This window comes from Oncorhynchus kisutch, unplaced genomic scaffold, assembly GCF_002021735.2.
Source record: "Oncorhynchus kisutch isolate 150728-3 unplaced genomic scaffold, Okis_V2 scaffold740, whole genome shotgun sequence".
In the NCBI taxonomy this organism is placed as follows: Eukaryota; Metazoa; Chordata; class Actinopteri; order Salmoniformes; family Salmonidae; genus Oncorhynchus; species Oncorhynchus kisutch.
In genome coordinates this window covers 94,370-108,896 of record NW_022262685.1, presented here as the reverse complement: position 1 = coordinate 108,896, position 14,527 = coordinate 94,370, and the positions used below count along the sequence as shown (strand labels likewise).

Below are 14,527 nucleotides of genomic sequence, written 5' to 3'. Positions count from 1 at the left end.
AGCCATATTGTTATATCTGAAGGGCTGTATAGGGAAGGGTTTTGTTTTGGTGTTGTTTATGCAACATGACAATAGGGTCAAGCAGCCCCGCCCCGTCATTATATATTGCGTCACATCATAGCGACACACTCCGATGCCAGAGACAGAGTCGATTTAAACAGTAAAAACACAGGTACAGTGTGGTACTTTTACGCCCTTTTCTGTGTTTCACTGACCCTACACAAATTATGTCTGTATTTCTAAATGATTGCAACGTGTTACAGTCAAACAAAAGAGAACGCGAAGTGTTAAAACATGTTTTATTTACTAAGGAAGTCCATAGCATAGTTTGCCAGTGACAGGTTGTTAGCTTAGCATAAGTTGGCACAGTGTGGACTCACGCACCTGCCAAACCCAAACAGTTTGCGAATTATTGCTTGGTGGTATTTTCTTTCTATACTTACGTTCAATAATCCATACATCAATCAATACTTAGAAGGAAACACTTTAGTCCACAATTATTGTTGAGTTGAATGTCAACGTTGGATTTGTTACTCAGCTAACAAGCTAACCTACAGCTAGCTCGTGTCAAAGCTAGCTAGCCTAGCATACCAAAGGTTACTGTGACTGACGTTATAATTATGCTAACTAGATTATTTAGATCTGTGGCTCGCTAGCTACATCCATTAGCTTTAGCGTAGCCGATACATGGCGCAATGTTTTCCTATCAGTATAGCTATTAGCTGGGTAGGTAAAGTCACTTGAAATTGTTTGGAGGTTATTAGCTAACACGAATTGGCTAGCTAGTGCCTGCTAATAATATATCAAAACTAGCCAACGTTGGGTAGCTAGTTTTATTGCCACTACTGTGTGGCAAGTTTACTTGTTTGGGTGTCTAAATTGATTTTACTAACGTACGAGTGTAACTGCAACAGCGGTGTTTAGGCTACATCCTTCACTTGTGTTCAGTCGGATAATTATTTTATCTTCGGTGTCCGGGTTATCTAGGCAGTTAACTAAATCAAGGGAATTGAGGGGTTCTTGTGCTGATTTATATGGCGAGTCCTTCTGTTGGTGCTGTTAGGTCTAGCACGTGGTAATCCTCAACTATCTAATTAAATGATTCTATCCCTTCTTGATGAGGGAACTGTGGTCCAGTGTTTCATTAATATGAATAACTATAGTTACCATTACTGCCAATGCTACCCTAGTTATTAGAATGATCTGAACTTAGTGACCCTTGGTCAGATCAGAGTTAAAGGTGGGGACCTGTCTTGCCCTGCTAGAGTTTGTGCCTTGCTTGCTAGAGTCCGGACCAGAGATGTAAAACGGAGGACAGCATGTGGTTGCTAACTTGCTGTCTCATTACTGTCAATGTTTACAAGTGTTGTTGAGGCTAATTGAAATAAGTTACACACCACTGACAAGATCAGTGAATGATCAAGTATGAACCGGTTCTGTTAACGAATTGAATCAATGCTTACTCACATGGTCAGGTGGATACGACCACCTATATTTCACTGAGTTAACTTTTCCTCTTTGCCAGTTTGGGACCAATATCATGGAGGCCGCAGGGTTCTGTGGAATGGAGGTGGCGACTCGGGGGCTAGTGGGGGGATCTGGCAGCAGCTCCCCTCCAGAGCTGGACAGCCCAGGTAGCCAGGAGCACCTGGGGATGTTTGAGCTGGTCAGTAGCTGCTGCAGTGAGGAGGTGAGAGGGGAGACTCCAGGGAGAGAGGACTGCCCCCTGGACCCCAACAATGCTGAGCTGGACCCAGGCGGTGGTGGTAGCAAGATCAAGGACCAAAAGGGATTGGGTAGGTTAACACGAGACTGTCGTTGCCTGTCTAACGCGTGTGAGGTAATATATGGAAACCACTGCATGCTGTCATGGTGATTTTAGCCAAGTTATTGAGAATGTCCCTTCCTCTTCAACCATGACAAGTGGCTGATCTCTTCACTTGTTGTTTTGTAACAGGAAAAGAGGTTATCTTACTGATGCAAGCCCTGACCACACTAGCCTCGCCAGAGGAGAAATGGCTGATCTCTTCACTTGTTGTTTTGTAACAGGAAAAGAGGTTCTCTTACTGATGCAAGCCCTGACCACACTAGCCTCACCAGAGGAGAAGTGGCTGATCTCTTCACTTGTTGTTTTGTAACAGGAAAAGAGGTTCTCTTACTGATGCAAGCCCTGACCACACTAGCCTCGCCAGAGGAGAAATGGCTGATCTCTTCACTTGTTGTTTTGTAACAGGAAAAGAGGTTCTCTTACTGATGCAAGCCCTGACCACACTAGCCTCACCAGAGGAGAAGTGGCTGATCTCTTCACTTGTTGTTTTGTAACAGGAAAAGAGGTTCTCTTACTGATGCAAGCCCTGACCACACTAGCCTCGCCAGAGGAGAAATGGCTGATCTCTTCACTTGTTGTTTTGTAACAGGAAAAGAGGTTATCTTACTGATGCAAGCCCTGACCACACTAGCCTCGCCAGAGGAGAAATGGCTGATCTCTTCACTTGTTGTTTTGTAACAGGAAAAGAGGTTCTCTTACTGATGCAAGCCCTGACCACACTAGCCTCGCCAGAGGAGAAATGGCTGATCTCTTCACTTGTTGTTTTGTAACAGGAAAAGAGGTTCTCTTACTGATGCAAGCCCTGACCACACTAGCCTCACCAGAGGAGAAGTGGCTGATCTCTTCACTTGTTGTTTTGTAACAGGAAAAGAGGTTCTCTTACTGATGCAAGCCCTGACCACACTAGCCTCACCAGAGGAGAAGTGGCTGATCTCTTCACTTGTTGTTTTGTAACAGGAAAAGAGGTTCTCTTACTGATGCAAGCCCTGACCACACTAGCCTCGCCAGAGGAGAAATGGCTGATCTCTTCACTTGTTGTTTTGTAACAGGAAAAGAGGTTCTCTTACTGATGCAAGCCCTGACCACACTAGCCTCACCAGAGGAGAAGTGGCTGATCTCTTCACTTGTTGTTTTGTAACAGGAAAAGAGGTTCTCTTACTGATGCAAGCCCTGACCACACTAGCCTCGCCAGAGGAGAAATGGCTGATCTCTTCACTTGTTGTTTTGTAACAGGAAAAGAGGTTCTCTTACTGATGCAAGCCCTGACCACACTAGCCTCGCCAGAGGAGAAATGGCTGATCTCTTCACTTGTTGTTTTGTAACAGGAAAAGAGGTTCTCTTACTGATGCAAGCCCTGACCACACTAGCCTCACCAGAGGAGAAGTGGCTGATCTCTTCACTTGTTGTTTTGTAACAGGAAAAGAGGTTCTCTTACTGATGCAAGCCCTGACCACACTAGCCTCACCAGAGGAGAAGTGGCTGATCTCTTCACTTGTTGTTTTGTAACAGGAAAAGAGGTTCTCTTACTGATGCAAGCCCTGACCACACTAGCCTCACCAGAGGAGAAGTGGCTGATCTCTTCACTTGTTGTTTTGTAACAGGAAAAGAGGTTCTCTTACTGATGCAAGCCCTGACCACACTAGCCTCGCCAGAGGAGAAATGGCTGATCTCTTCACTTGTTGTTTTGTAACAGGAAAAGAGGTTCTCTTACTGATGCAAGCCCTGACCACACTAGCCTCACCAGAGGAGAAGTGGCTGATCTCTTCACTTGTTGTTTTGTAACAGGAAAAGAGGTTCTCTTACTGATGCAAGCCCTGACCACACTAGCCTCGCCAGAGGAGAAATGGCTGATCTCTTCACTTGTTGTTTTGTAACAGGAAAAGAGGTTCTCTTACTGATGCAAGCCCTGACCACACTAGCCTCGCCAGAGGAGAAATGGCTGATCTCTTCACTTGTTGTTTTGTAACAGGAAAAGAGGTTCTCTTACTGATGCAAGCCCTGACCACACTAGCCTCACCAGAGGAGAAGTGGCTGATCTCTTCACTTGTTGTTTTGTAACAGGAAAAGAGGTTCTCTTACTGATGCAAGCCCTGACCACACTAGCCTCACCAGAGGAGAAGTGGCTGATCTCTTCACTTGTTGTTTTGTAACAGGAAAAGAGGTTCTCTTACTGATGCAAGCCCTGACCACACTAGCCTCACCAGAGGAGAAGTGGCTGATCTCTTCACTTGTTGTTTTGTAACAGGAAAAGAGGTTCTCTTACTGATGCAAGCCCTGACCACACTAGCCTCGCCAGAGGAGAAATGGCTGATCTCTTCACTTGTTGTTTTGTAACAGGAAAAGAGGTTCTCTTACTGATGCAAGCCCTGACCACACTAGCCTCCCCAGAGGAGAAGCTGGCCGCTTTGTGCAAGAAGTATGCTGATTCGGTAAGAGCTGGAAGCCTCCACATGTCTATGCTGCTATAAGGGATTCTTTTCATCTAATAAATTGCAGTGGGCCACTGCTAGTTGATCAACATGTTCATCTCTATTTGTGTCTTGCGTTTGTATACCCCGGATTGTGTTTATTAGTACACACCCTGGCAAAACTATTTTGCAACCGAAAGCAAAAGGAGAATTTCTAATTACACCAATTCAGTTAGTTTTCTTCCATTTCATGCCTAATGAACACTAACCAGGTCTCATTTGAATCTCTGTTCAAATGGTGTTTTGAGTATCACTACGCCTTTGTGTCCTGTGACAGCTTTGATTGATTGATTGATTGATTGATTGACAGCTGGAGGAGAGCCGCAGTATACAGAAGCAGGTGAAGGTGCTGCAGAAGAAGCAGTCCCAGATGGTCAAAGAGAAGGTCCACCTGCAGAGTGAACACAGCAAGGCCATCCTGTCACGCAGCAAGCTGGAGAGCCTCTGTAGGGAACTGCAGAGACACAATAAGACCCTGAAGGTAGGTAGTGAGGAGAGTCTGTCACACAGCAAGCTGGAGAGCCTCTGTAGGGAACTGCAGAGACACAATAAGACCCTCAAGGTAGGTAGTGAGGAGAGTCTGTCACACAGCAAGCTGGAGAGCCTCTGTAGGGAACTGCAGAGACACAATAAGACCCTGAAGGTAGGTAGTGAGGAGAGTCTGTCACACAGCAAGGCCATCCTGTCACACAGCAAGCTGGAGAGCCTCTGTAGGGAACTGCAGAGACAGAATAAGACCCTGAAGGTAGGTAGTGAGGAGAGTCTGTCACACAGCAAGGCCATCCTGTCACACAGCAAGCTGGAGAGCCTCTGTAGGGAACTGCAGAGACACAATAAGACCCTCAAGGTAGGTAGTGAGGAGAGTCTGTCACACAGCAAGCTGGAGAGCCTCTGTAGGGAACTGCAGAGACACAATAAGACCCTCAAGGTAGGTAGTGAGGAGAGTCTGTCACACAGCAAGGCCATCCTGTCACGCAGCAAGCTGGAGAGCCTCTGTAGGGAACTGCAGAGACACAATAAGACCCTCGAGGTAGGTAGTGAGGAGAGTCTGTCACACAGCAAGTCAGTTAGTGGCTACTGTAAGCCTGTGTACTCATTGAACTACATATAGAATCATAGGATCTCTATGCTTGTATCAAATCACATTTTATTCATCACATGCTCTGAATACAACTGGACTTTACAGTGAAATGCTTGCTTACGGACCTTTCCCAACGATGCAGAGTAGCAAAAATAAAACACTAACTAACACGAGGAATGAAATTGAATCCACAAGAATGGAGCTTACATACAGGGAGTATTCAGGATTGGGTTCGATTTAGGTTTAAATTCAGTCAATTCCGGAAGTGAAAACTCTTCATAGAAAATATTTGTTATGAATGAATTAAATTTCAATAGAATTCATGAATCGAAAACAGAATTGACCCCCATCCCTGTTACCATTTGTTTTTTGCCAATTGACCGTTTTGCCATATCCCATGTCAGGATGACAACACGCAACGGTCCAGAGAGTATGAGGAGCGTCGGAAGGAGGCCACCCTTCACTTCCAGATGACGCTGAACCAGATCGAGGTACAGATGGAACAGCACAACTCTCACAACTCCAAGCTGCGCCAGGAGAACATGGAGCTGGCCCAGAAACTCAACAAGCTCATCAAACAGTACGAGCTCAGGGAGGAGGTAGGAGGGTACCTCTTTCTACTCTGTCTTTTCACATGCACACATTCTCTCTATTCCTCCCGTTCTGTCTCTCTCTCCCCGTCGTTCTCTCCCTCTACCCCTTCTGTCTCTTTAGTCCGGTGCCTATGGCCGACCTACAACATGTAGGAGCAGTCTGATTGGTGCTTTGCTGAGACTATTACTGCATGTTTCAACACGTACTGGGATTTAGTTTGGAATTGCCCCGATGAGTCTTTTTTACTAGGTGTATCAACAAGGTGTTCAACATGTTAAATGCATTGAAGAGCCTCTGGAAATCTGACGCATGAAGTTCTCATCTAGCTTTATCTCTGGTCTGTCTTGTCCGTCCCCAGCACATTGACAAGGTGTTCTTTCTGTCTGTCCCCAGCACATTGACAAGGTGTTCTTTCTGTCTGTCCCCAGCACATTGACAAGGTGTTCTTTCTGTCTGTCCCCAGCACATTGACACGGTGTCCTGTCTGTCCGGTGTCCTGTCTGTCTGTCCCCAGCACATTGACACGGTGTCCTGTCTGTCCCCAGCACATTGACATGGTGTTCTTTCTGTCTGTCCCCAGCACATTGACATGGTGTTCTTTCTGTCTGTCCCCAGCACATTGACACGGTGTCCTGTCTGTCCCAGCACATTTTTATTTTATTTTTAAACCTTTATTTAACTAGGCAAGTCAGTTAAGAACAAGTTCTTATTTTCAATGACGGCCTAGGAACAGTGGGTTAACTGCCTGTTCAGGGGCCGAACGACAGATTTGTACCTTGTCAGCTCGGGGATTCGAACTTGCAACCTTCCGGTTACTAGTCCAACACTCTAACCACTAGGCTACCCTGCCGCCCCTGACATGGTGTTCTTTCTGTCTGTCCTTCCCCAGCACATTGACAAGGTGTTCTGTCTGTCTGTCTGTCCTTCCCCAGCACATTGACAAGGTGTTCTGTCTGTCCTTCCCCAGCACATTGACAAGGTGTTCTGTCTGTCTGTTTGTCTGTCCGTCCCCAGCACATTGACAAGGTGTCTGTCTGTCTGTCTGTCCTTCCCCTGCACATTGACAAGGTGTTCTGTCTGTCTGTCCGTCCCCAGCACATTGACAAGGTGTTCTGTCTGTCTGTCCGTCCCCTGCACATTGACAGGGTGTTCTGTCTGTCTGTCCGTCCCCTGCACATTGACAGGCTGTTCTGTCTGTCTGTCCGTCCCCTGCACATTGACAGGGTGTTCTGTCTGTCTGTCCGTTCCCAGCACATTGACAGGGTGTCCTGTCTGTCTGTCCCAGCACATTGACACGGTGTCCTGTCTGTCTGTCCCCAGCACATTGACACGGTGTCCTGTCTGTCTGTCTGTCCCAGCACATTGACAGGGTGTCCTGTCTGTCTGTCTGTCTGTCCCAGCACATTGACACGGTGTTCTGTCTGTCTGTCCGTTCCCAGCACATTGACAGGGTGTTCTGTCTGTCCGTTCCCAGCACATTGACAGGGTGTTCTGTCTGTCCGTCCCCAGCACATTGACAGGGTGTCCTGTCTGTCTGTCTGTCTGTCCCCAGCACATTGACACGGTGTCCTGTCTGTCTGTCCCCAGCACATTGACAAGGTGTCCTGTCTGTCTGTCTGTCCCCAGCACATTGACAAGGTGTCCTGTCTGTCTGTCTGTCCCCAGCACATTGACAAGGTGTTCAAGCACAAGGAGAAGCAGCAGCAGTTGGTGGATGCCAAGCTCCAGAGGACAGCTGAGCTGATGAGAGAGTTGGAGGGGAAGCAGCAGAGAGAGAGAGACTTTGTGAGTCCCACTGGGTTGTTATGGTGATGCTCTAGCTAGCTACAAATAACTGGAGGGTTGTGTTCCATAGGGCACACAACTGAAAACACTTCTCAATTGCAACTTAAAATGAGGTCCAGGTGCCTAATGAACACAACCCAGGACACTGTGTTTCTCTCTAATAACTGGAAGTGAGTGAACGTTGTCTGTTTGCATGGACTCATTGATTGTATTTGTTGTCTGTTTGCATGGACTCATTGATTGTATTGGTTGTCTGTTTGTTTGCATGGACTCATTGATTGTATTGGTTGTCTGTTTGTTTGCATGGACTCATTGATTGTATTGGTTGTCTGTTTGTTTGCATGGACTCATTGATTGTATTTGTTATCTGTTTGCATGGACTCATTGATTGTATTGGTTGTCTGTTTGTTTGCATGGACTCATTGATTGTATTGGTTGTCTGTTTGTTTGCATGGACTCATTGATTGTATTGGTTGTCTGTTTGTTTGCATGGACTCATTGATTGTATCGGTTGTCTGTTTGCATGGACTCATTGATTGTATCGGTTGTCTGTTTGTTTGCATTGATTGTATCGGTTGTCTGTTTGTTTGCATTGATTGTATCGGTTGTCTGTTTGCATTGACTCATTGATTGTATCGGTTGTCTGTTTGTTTGCATTGATTGTATTGGTGGTCTGTTTGTTTGCATTGATTGCATTGATTGATTGTCTGTTTGCATTGACTCATTGATTTGTATTGGTTGTTTGCTTGCATTGACTCATTGATTGTATCGGTGGTCTGTTTGTCAGAAGTTGTGACCATTTCCCGTCTCCTGTTCAGCTCCTGAAAGACGCCACAGAGTGGAGACATGAATGTGAGCTGTTGAAGGAACAGGAGACTCAGCTCAAACAGCAGGTAACTAGCTGCCTTTCCCTTCCCTGTTCTGGCAGTCAGTTTATATGGAGGGGGACTGTGTGTTTATATGGAGGGGGACTGTGTTTATATGGAGGGGGACTGGATGTGACTGTGTGTTTATATGGAGGGGGACTGTGTGTTTTATATGGAGGGGGACTGGATGTGAATGTGTGTTTATATGGAGGGGGACTGTGTTTATATGGAGGGGGACTGGATGTGACTGTGTGTTTATATGGAGGGGGACTGTGTTTATATGGAGGGGGACTGGATGTGAATGTGTGTTTATATGGAGGGGGACTGTGTTTATATGGAGGGGGACTGGATGTGACTGTGTGTTTATATGGAGGGGGACTGTGTGTTTTATATGGAGGGGGACTGGATGTGAATGTGTGTTTATATGGAGGGGGACTGTGTTTATATGGAGGGGGACTGGATGTGACTGTGTTTATATGGAGGGGGACTGTGTGTTTTATATGGAGGGGGACTGGATGTGACTGTGTGTTTATATGGAGGGGGACTGTGTTTATATGGAGGGGGACTGTATGTTTATATGGAGGGGGACTGGATGTGACTGTGTGTTTATATGGAGGGGGACTGGATGTGAATGTGTGTTTATATGGAGGGGGACTGTGTTTATATGGAGGGGGACTGGATGTGAATGTGTGTTTATATGGAGGGGGACTGTGTTTATATGGAGGGGGACTGGATGTGACTGTGTTTATATGGAGGGGGACTGTGTGTTTTATATGGAGGGGGACTGGATGTGACTGTGTTTATATGGAGGGGGACTGGATGTGACTGTGTGTTTATATGGAGGGGGACTGTGTTTATATGGAGGGGGACTGTATGTTTATATGGAGGGGGACTGGATGTGACTGTGTTTATATGGAGGGGGACTGGATGTGAATGTGTGTTTATATGGAGGGGGACTGTGTGTGAATGTGTATATATGGAGGGGGACTGGATGTGAATGTGTGTTTATATGGAGGGTGACTGTATGTGACTGTGTTTATATGGAGGGGGACTGGATGTGAATGTGTGTTTATATGGAGGGTGACTGTATGTGACTGTGTGTTTATATGGAGGGGGACTGTGTTTTATATGGAGGGGGACTGTGTGTTTATATGGAGGGTGACTGTATGTGACTGTGTGTTTATATGGAGGGTGACTGTGTGTTTATATGGAGGGTGACTATATGTGACTGTGTGTTTATATGGAGGGGGACTGTATGTGACTGTGTTTATATGGAGGGGGACTGTATGTGACTGTGTTTATATGGAGGGGGACTGTGTGTTTATATGGAGGGGGACTGTATGACTGTGTGTTTATATGGAGGGGGACTGTATGTGACTGTGTGTTTATATGGAGGGGGACTGTGTGTGACTGTGTGTTTATATGGAGGGGGACTGGATGTGAATGTGTGTTTATATGGAGGGTGACTGTGTGTTTATATGGAGGGTGACTGTGTGTTTATATGGAGGGGGACTGTGTGTTTTATATGGAGGGGGACTGTGTGTTTATATGGAGGGTGACTGTATGTGACTGTGTGTTTATATGGAGGGTGACTGTGTGTTTATATGGAGGGTGACTATATGTGACTGTGTGTTTATATGGAGGGGGACTGTATGTGACTGTGTTTATATGGAGGGGGACTGTATGTGACTGTGTTTATATGGAGGGGGACTGTGTGTTTATATGGAGGGGGACTGTATGACTGTGTGTTTATATGGAGGGGGACTGTATGTGACTGTGTGTTTATATGGAGGGGGACTGTGTGTGACTGTGTGTTTATATGGAGGGGGACTGGATGTGAATGTGTGTTTATATGGAGGGTGACTGTGTGTTTATATGGAGGGTGACTGTGTGTTTATATGGAGGGGGACTGTGTGTTTATATGGAGGGGGACTGTGTGTTTATATGGAGGGTGACTGTATGTGACTGTGTGTTTATATGGAGGGTGACTGTGTTTATATGGAGGGGGACTGTGTGTTTATATGGAGGGTGACTGTATGTGACTGTGTGTTTATATGGAGGGTGACTGTGTTTATATGGAGGGGGACTGTGTGTTTATATGGAGGGTGACTGTGTGTTTATATGGAGGGTGACTGTATGTGACTGTGTGTTTATATGGAGGGTGACTGTGTGTTTATATGGAGGGTGACTGTATGTGACTGTGTTTATATGGAGGGGGACTGGATGTGACTGTGTTTATATGGAGGGTGACTGTATGTGAATGTGTGTTTATATGGAGGGGGACTGGATGTGACTGTGTGTTTATATGGAGGGTGACTGTGTGTTAATATGGAGGGTGACTGTATGTGAATGTGTGTTTATATGGAGGGGGACTGGATGTGACTGTGTTTATATGGAGGGTGACTGTGTGTTAATATGGAGGGTGACTGTATGTGAATGTGTGTTTATATGGAGGGGGACTGGATGTGACTGTGTGTTTATATGGAGGGTGACTGTGTGTTTATATGGAGGGTGACTGTATGTGACTGTGTGTTTATATGGAGGGTGACTGTGTGTTTATATGGAGGGGGACTGTGTGTTTATATGGAGGGTGACTGTATGTGACTGTGTGTTTATATGGAGGGTGACTGTGTTTATATGGAGGGTGACTGTGTTTATATGGAGGGGGACTGTGTGTTTATATGGAGGGGGACTGTATGTGACTGTGTTTATATGGAGGGGGACTGGATGTGAATGTGTGTTTATATGGAGGGTGACTGTGTTTATATGGAGGGTGACTGTGTGTTTATATGGAGGGGGACTGTGTGTTTATATGGAGGGTGACTGTATGTGACTGTGTGTTTATATGGAGGGTGACTGTGTGTTTATATGGAGGGTGACTGTATGTGACTGTGTGTTTATATGGAGGGTGACTGTGTGTTTATATGGAGGGTGACTGTATGTGACTGTGTTTATATGGAGGGGGACTGTGTGTTTATATGGAGGGTGACTGTATGTGACTGTGTGTTTATATGGAGGGGGACTGGATGTGACTGTGTGTTTATATGGAGGGTGACTGTATTAGAATGTGTGTTTATATGGAGGGGGACTGTGTGTTTATATGGAGGGTGACTGTATGGGACTGTGTGTTTATATGGAGGGTGACTGGATGTGACTGTGTGTTTATATGGAGGGGGACTGTGTGTTTATATGGAGGGGGACTGTATGTGACTGTGTTTATATGGAGGGTGACTGTATGGGACTGTGTGTTTATATGGAGGGTGACTGGATGTGACTGTGTGTTTATATGGAGGGTGACTGTATGTGACTGTGTGTTTATATGGAGGGTGACTGTATGGGACTGTGTGTTTATATGGAGGGTGACTGGATGTGACTGTGTGTTTATATGGAGGGTGACTGTATGTTAATGTGTGTGTAAATGGATGGTGACTATGTGTATACACAGTTAAGTTGGAAGTTTACATGCACCTTAGCCAACTACATTTAAACTCAGTTTTTTTTACAATTCCTGACATTTAATCCAGGTAAAAATTCCCTGTTTTAGGTCAGTTAGGATCACCACTTTATTTTAAGAATGTAGAATGTCAGAATAATAGTAGAGAGAAGGATTAATTTCAGTTTTTATTTCTTTCATCACATTTCTCAGTGGGTCAGAAGTTTACATACACTCAATTAGTATTTGGTAGCATTGCCTTAAAATTGTTTAACTTGGGAAAAATGTTTTGGGTAGCCTTCCACAAGCTTCCCACAATAAGTTGGGTGAATTTTGTCCCGTTCCTCCTGACAGAACTGGTGTAACTGAGTCAGGTTTGTAGGCCTCCTTGCTCGCACACGCTTTTTCAGTTCTGCCTACAAATTGTCTATGGGATTGAGGCCAGGGCTTTGTGATGGCCACTCAGATACCTTGACTTTGTTGTCTTTAAGCCATTTTGCCACAACTTTGGAAGCATGCTTGGGGTCATTGTCCATTTGGAAGACCCATTTGCAACCAAGCTTTAACTTGCTGACGTCTTGATGTTGCTTCAATATATCCACATCATTTTCCCTCCATGATTCCATTTATTTTGTGAAGTGCACCAGTCCTTCCTGCAGCAAAGCACTTCCACAACATGATGCTGCCACACCGTGTTTCACAGTTGGGATGGTGTTCTTCGGCTTACAAGTCTCCCCCTTTTTCCTCCAAACATAACAATGGTCATTATGGCCAAACAGTTCTATTTTTGTTTCGTCAGACCAGAGGACATTTCTCCAAAAAGTACGATCTTTGTCCCCATGTGCAGTTGCAAACTGTAGTCTGGCTTTTTATGGCGGTTTTGGAGCAGTGGCTTCTTCCTTGCTGAGTGGCCTTCAGGTTATGTCGATATAGGACTCGTTTTACTGTGGATGTAGATACTTTTACCTGTTTCCTCCAGCATCTTCACAAGGTCCTTTGCTGTTGTTCTGGCATTGATTTGAACTTTTCGCACCAAAGTAAGTTCATCTCTAGGAGACAGAACGCGTCTCCTTCCTGAGCGGTGTGACGGCTGCGTGGTCCCATGGTGTTTATACCTGCGTACTATTTTTTGTACAGATGAACGTGATACCTTCAGGCGTTTGGAAATTGTTCCCAAGGAAGAACCATACTTGTGGAGGTCTACAATTTCTTTTCTGAGGTCTTGGCTGATATCTTTTGATTTTCACATGATGTCAAGCAAAGAGGCACAGAGTTTGAAGGTAGGCCTTGAAATACATCCACAGGTACTCCTCCAATTGACTCAAATGTTGTCAATTAGCCTATCAGAAGCTTCTAAAGCCATGGCATAATTTTCTGGAATTTTCCAAGATGCTTAAAGGCACAGTCAACTTAATGTATGTAAACTTCTGACCCACTGGAATTGTGATACAGTGAAATAATCTGTCTGTAAAAAATTGTTGAAAAAATTACTTGTCATGCACAAAGTAGATGTCCTAACCGACTTGCCAAAACTATAGTTTGTTAACAAGGAATTTGGGGATTGGTTGAAAAATGAGTTTTAATGACTCCAACCTAAGTGTATGTAAACTTCCGACTTCAACTGGAAGTGTGTGTGTGTGTGTGTGTGTGTGTGTGTGTGTGTGTGTGTGTATATATATATATATAACACACACACCTTCACCCTCCATATATATTTATTTTTTATTTCACCTTTATTTAACCAGGTAGGCAAATTGAGAACAAGTTCTCATTTACAATTGCGACCTGACCAAGATAAAGCAAAGCAGTTCGACACATACAACAACACAGAGTTACACATGGAGTAAAACAAACATACAGTATAAATAAGTCTATATACGATGTGAGAAAATGAGGTGAGATAAGGGAGGTAAAGGCAAAAAAAGGCCATGGTGGCGAAGTAAATACAATATAGCAAGTAAAACACTGGAATGGTAGATCTGCAGTGGAAGAATGTGCAAAGTAGAGAGAGAAATAATGGGGTGCAAAGGAGCTAAATCAATAAATACAGTAGGGGAAGAGGTAGTTGTTTGGGCTAAATTATAGATGGGCTATGTACAGGTACAGTAATCTGTGAGCTGCTCTGACAGCTGGTGCTTAAAGCTAGTGAGGGAGATACGTGTTTGCAGTTTCAGAGATTTTTGTAGTTCGTTCCAGTCACTGGAAGGAGAGGCGGCCAAAGGATATATATGGAGTGTGACTGTATATTTGTGTGTGTGTGTGGAGGGTGACTATGTTAATGTGTTTATATGTGGAGGGTGACTGTTCATGTCTGTGTGTATATACACTGCTCAAAAAAATAAAGGGAACACTTAAACAACACAATGTAACTCCAAGTCAATCACACTTCTGTGAAATCAAACTGTCCACTTAGGAAGAAACTCTGACAATAAATTTCACATGCTGTTGTGCAAATGGAATAGACAACAGGTG

General features: G+C 44.8%; 1 protein-coding gene across 3 annotated transcripts in view; it reads left to right on the top strand.

Annotated features, from left to right (window-relative positions):
• The first annotated feature begins 67 nt into the window (after positions 1–67).
• LOC109884900 (gamma-taxilin) overlaps positions 68–14,527 on the top strand; it is a 20,669-nt gene continuing 6,209 nt past the window's right edge. The window contains exons 1-7 of one of the 3 annotated variants that reach the window (XM_031816078.1): positions 68–172; positions 1,526–1,796; positions 4,166–4,257; positions 4,607–4,777; positions 5,782–5,976; positions 7,637–7,756; positions 8,575–8,649. In XM_031816078.1, coding sequence (XP_031671938.1) covers positions 1,541–1,796; positions 4,166–4,257; positions 4,607–4,777; positions 5,782–5,976; positions 7,637–7,756; positions 8,575–8,649 — 909 coding nt within the window. In that variant the 5' untranslated portion in view covers positions 68–172; positions 1,526–1,540. Of the gene's footprint in view, positions 173–1,525; positions 1,797–1,957; positions 4,258–4,606; positions 4,778–5,781; positions 5,977–7,636; positions 7,757–8,574; positions 8,650–14,527 lie in introns of those variants that run through there. The other 2 variants (XM_031816080.1, XM_031816079.1) reach the window with 2 other exon arrangements.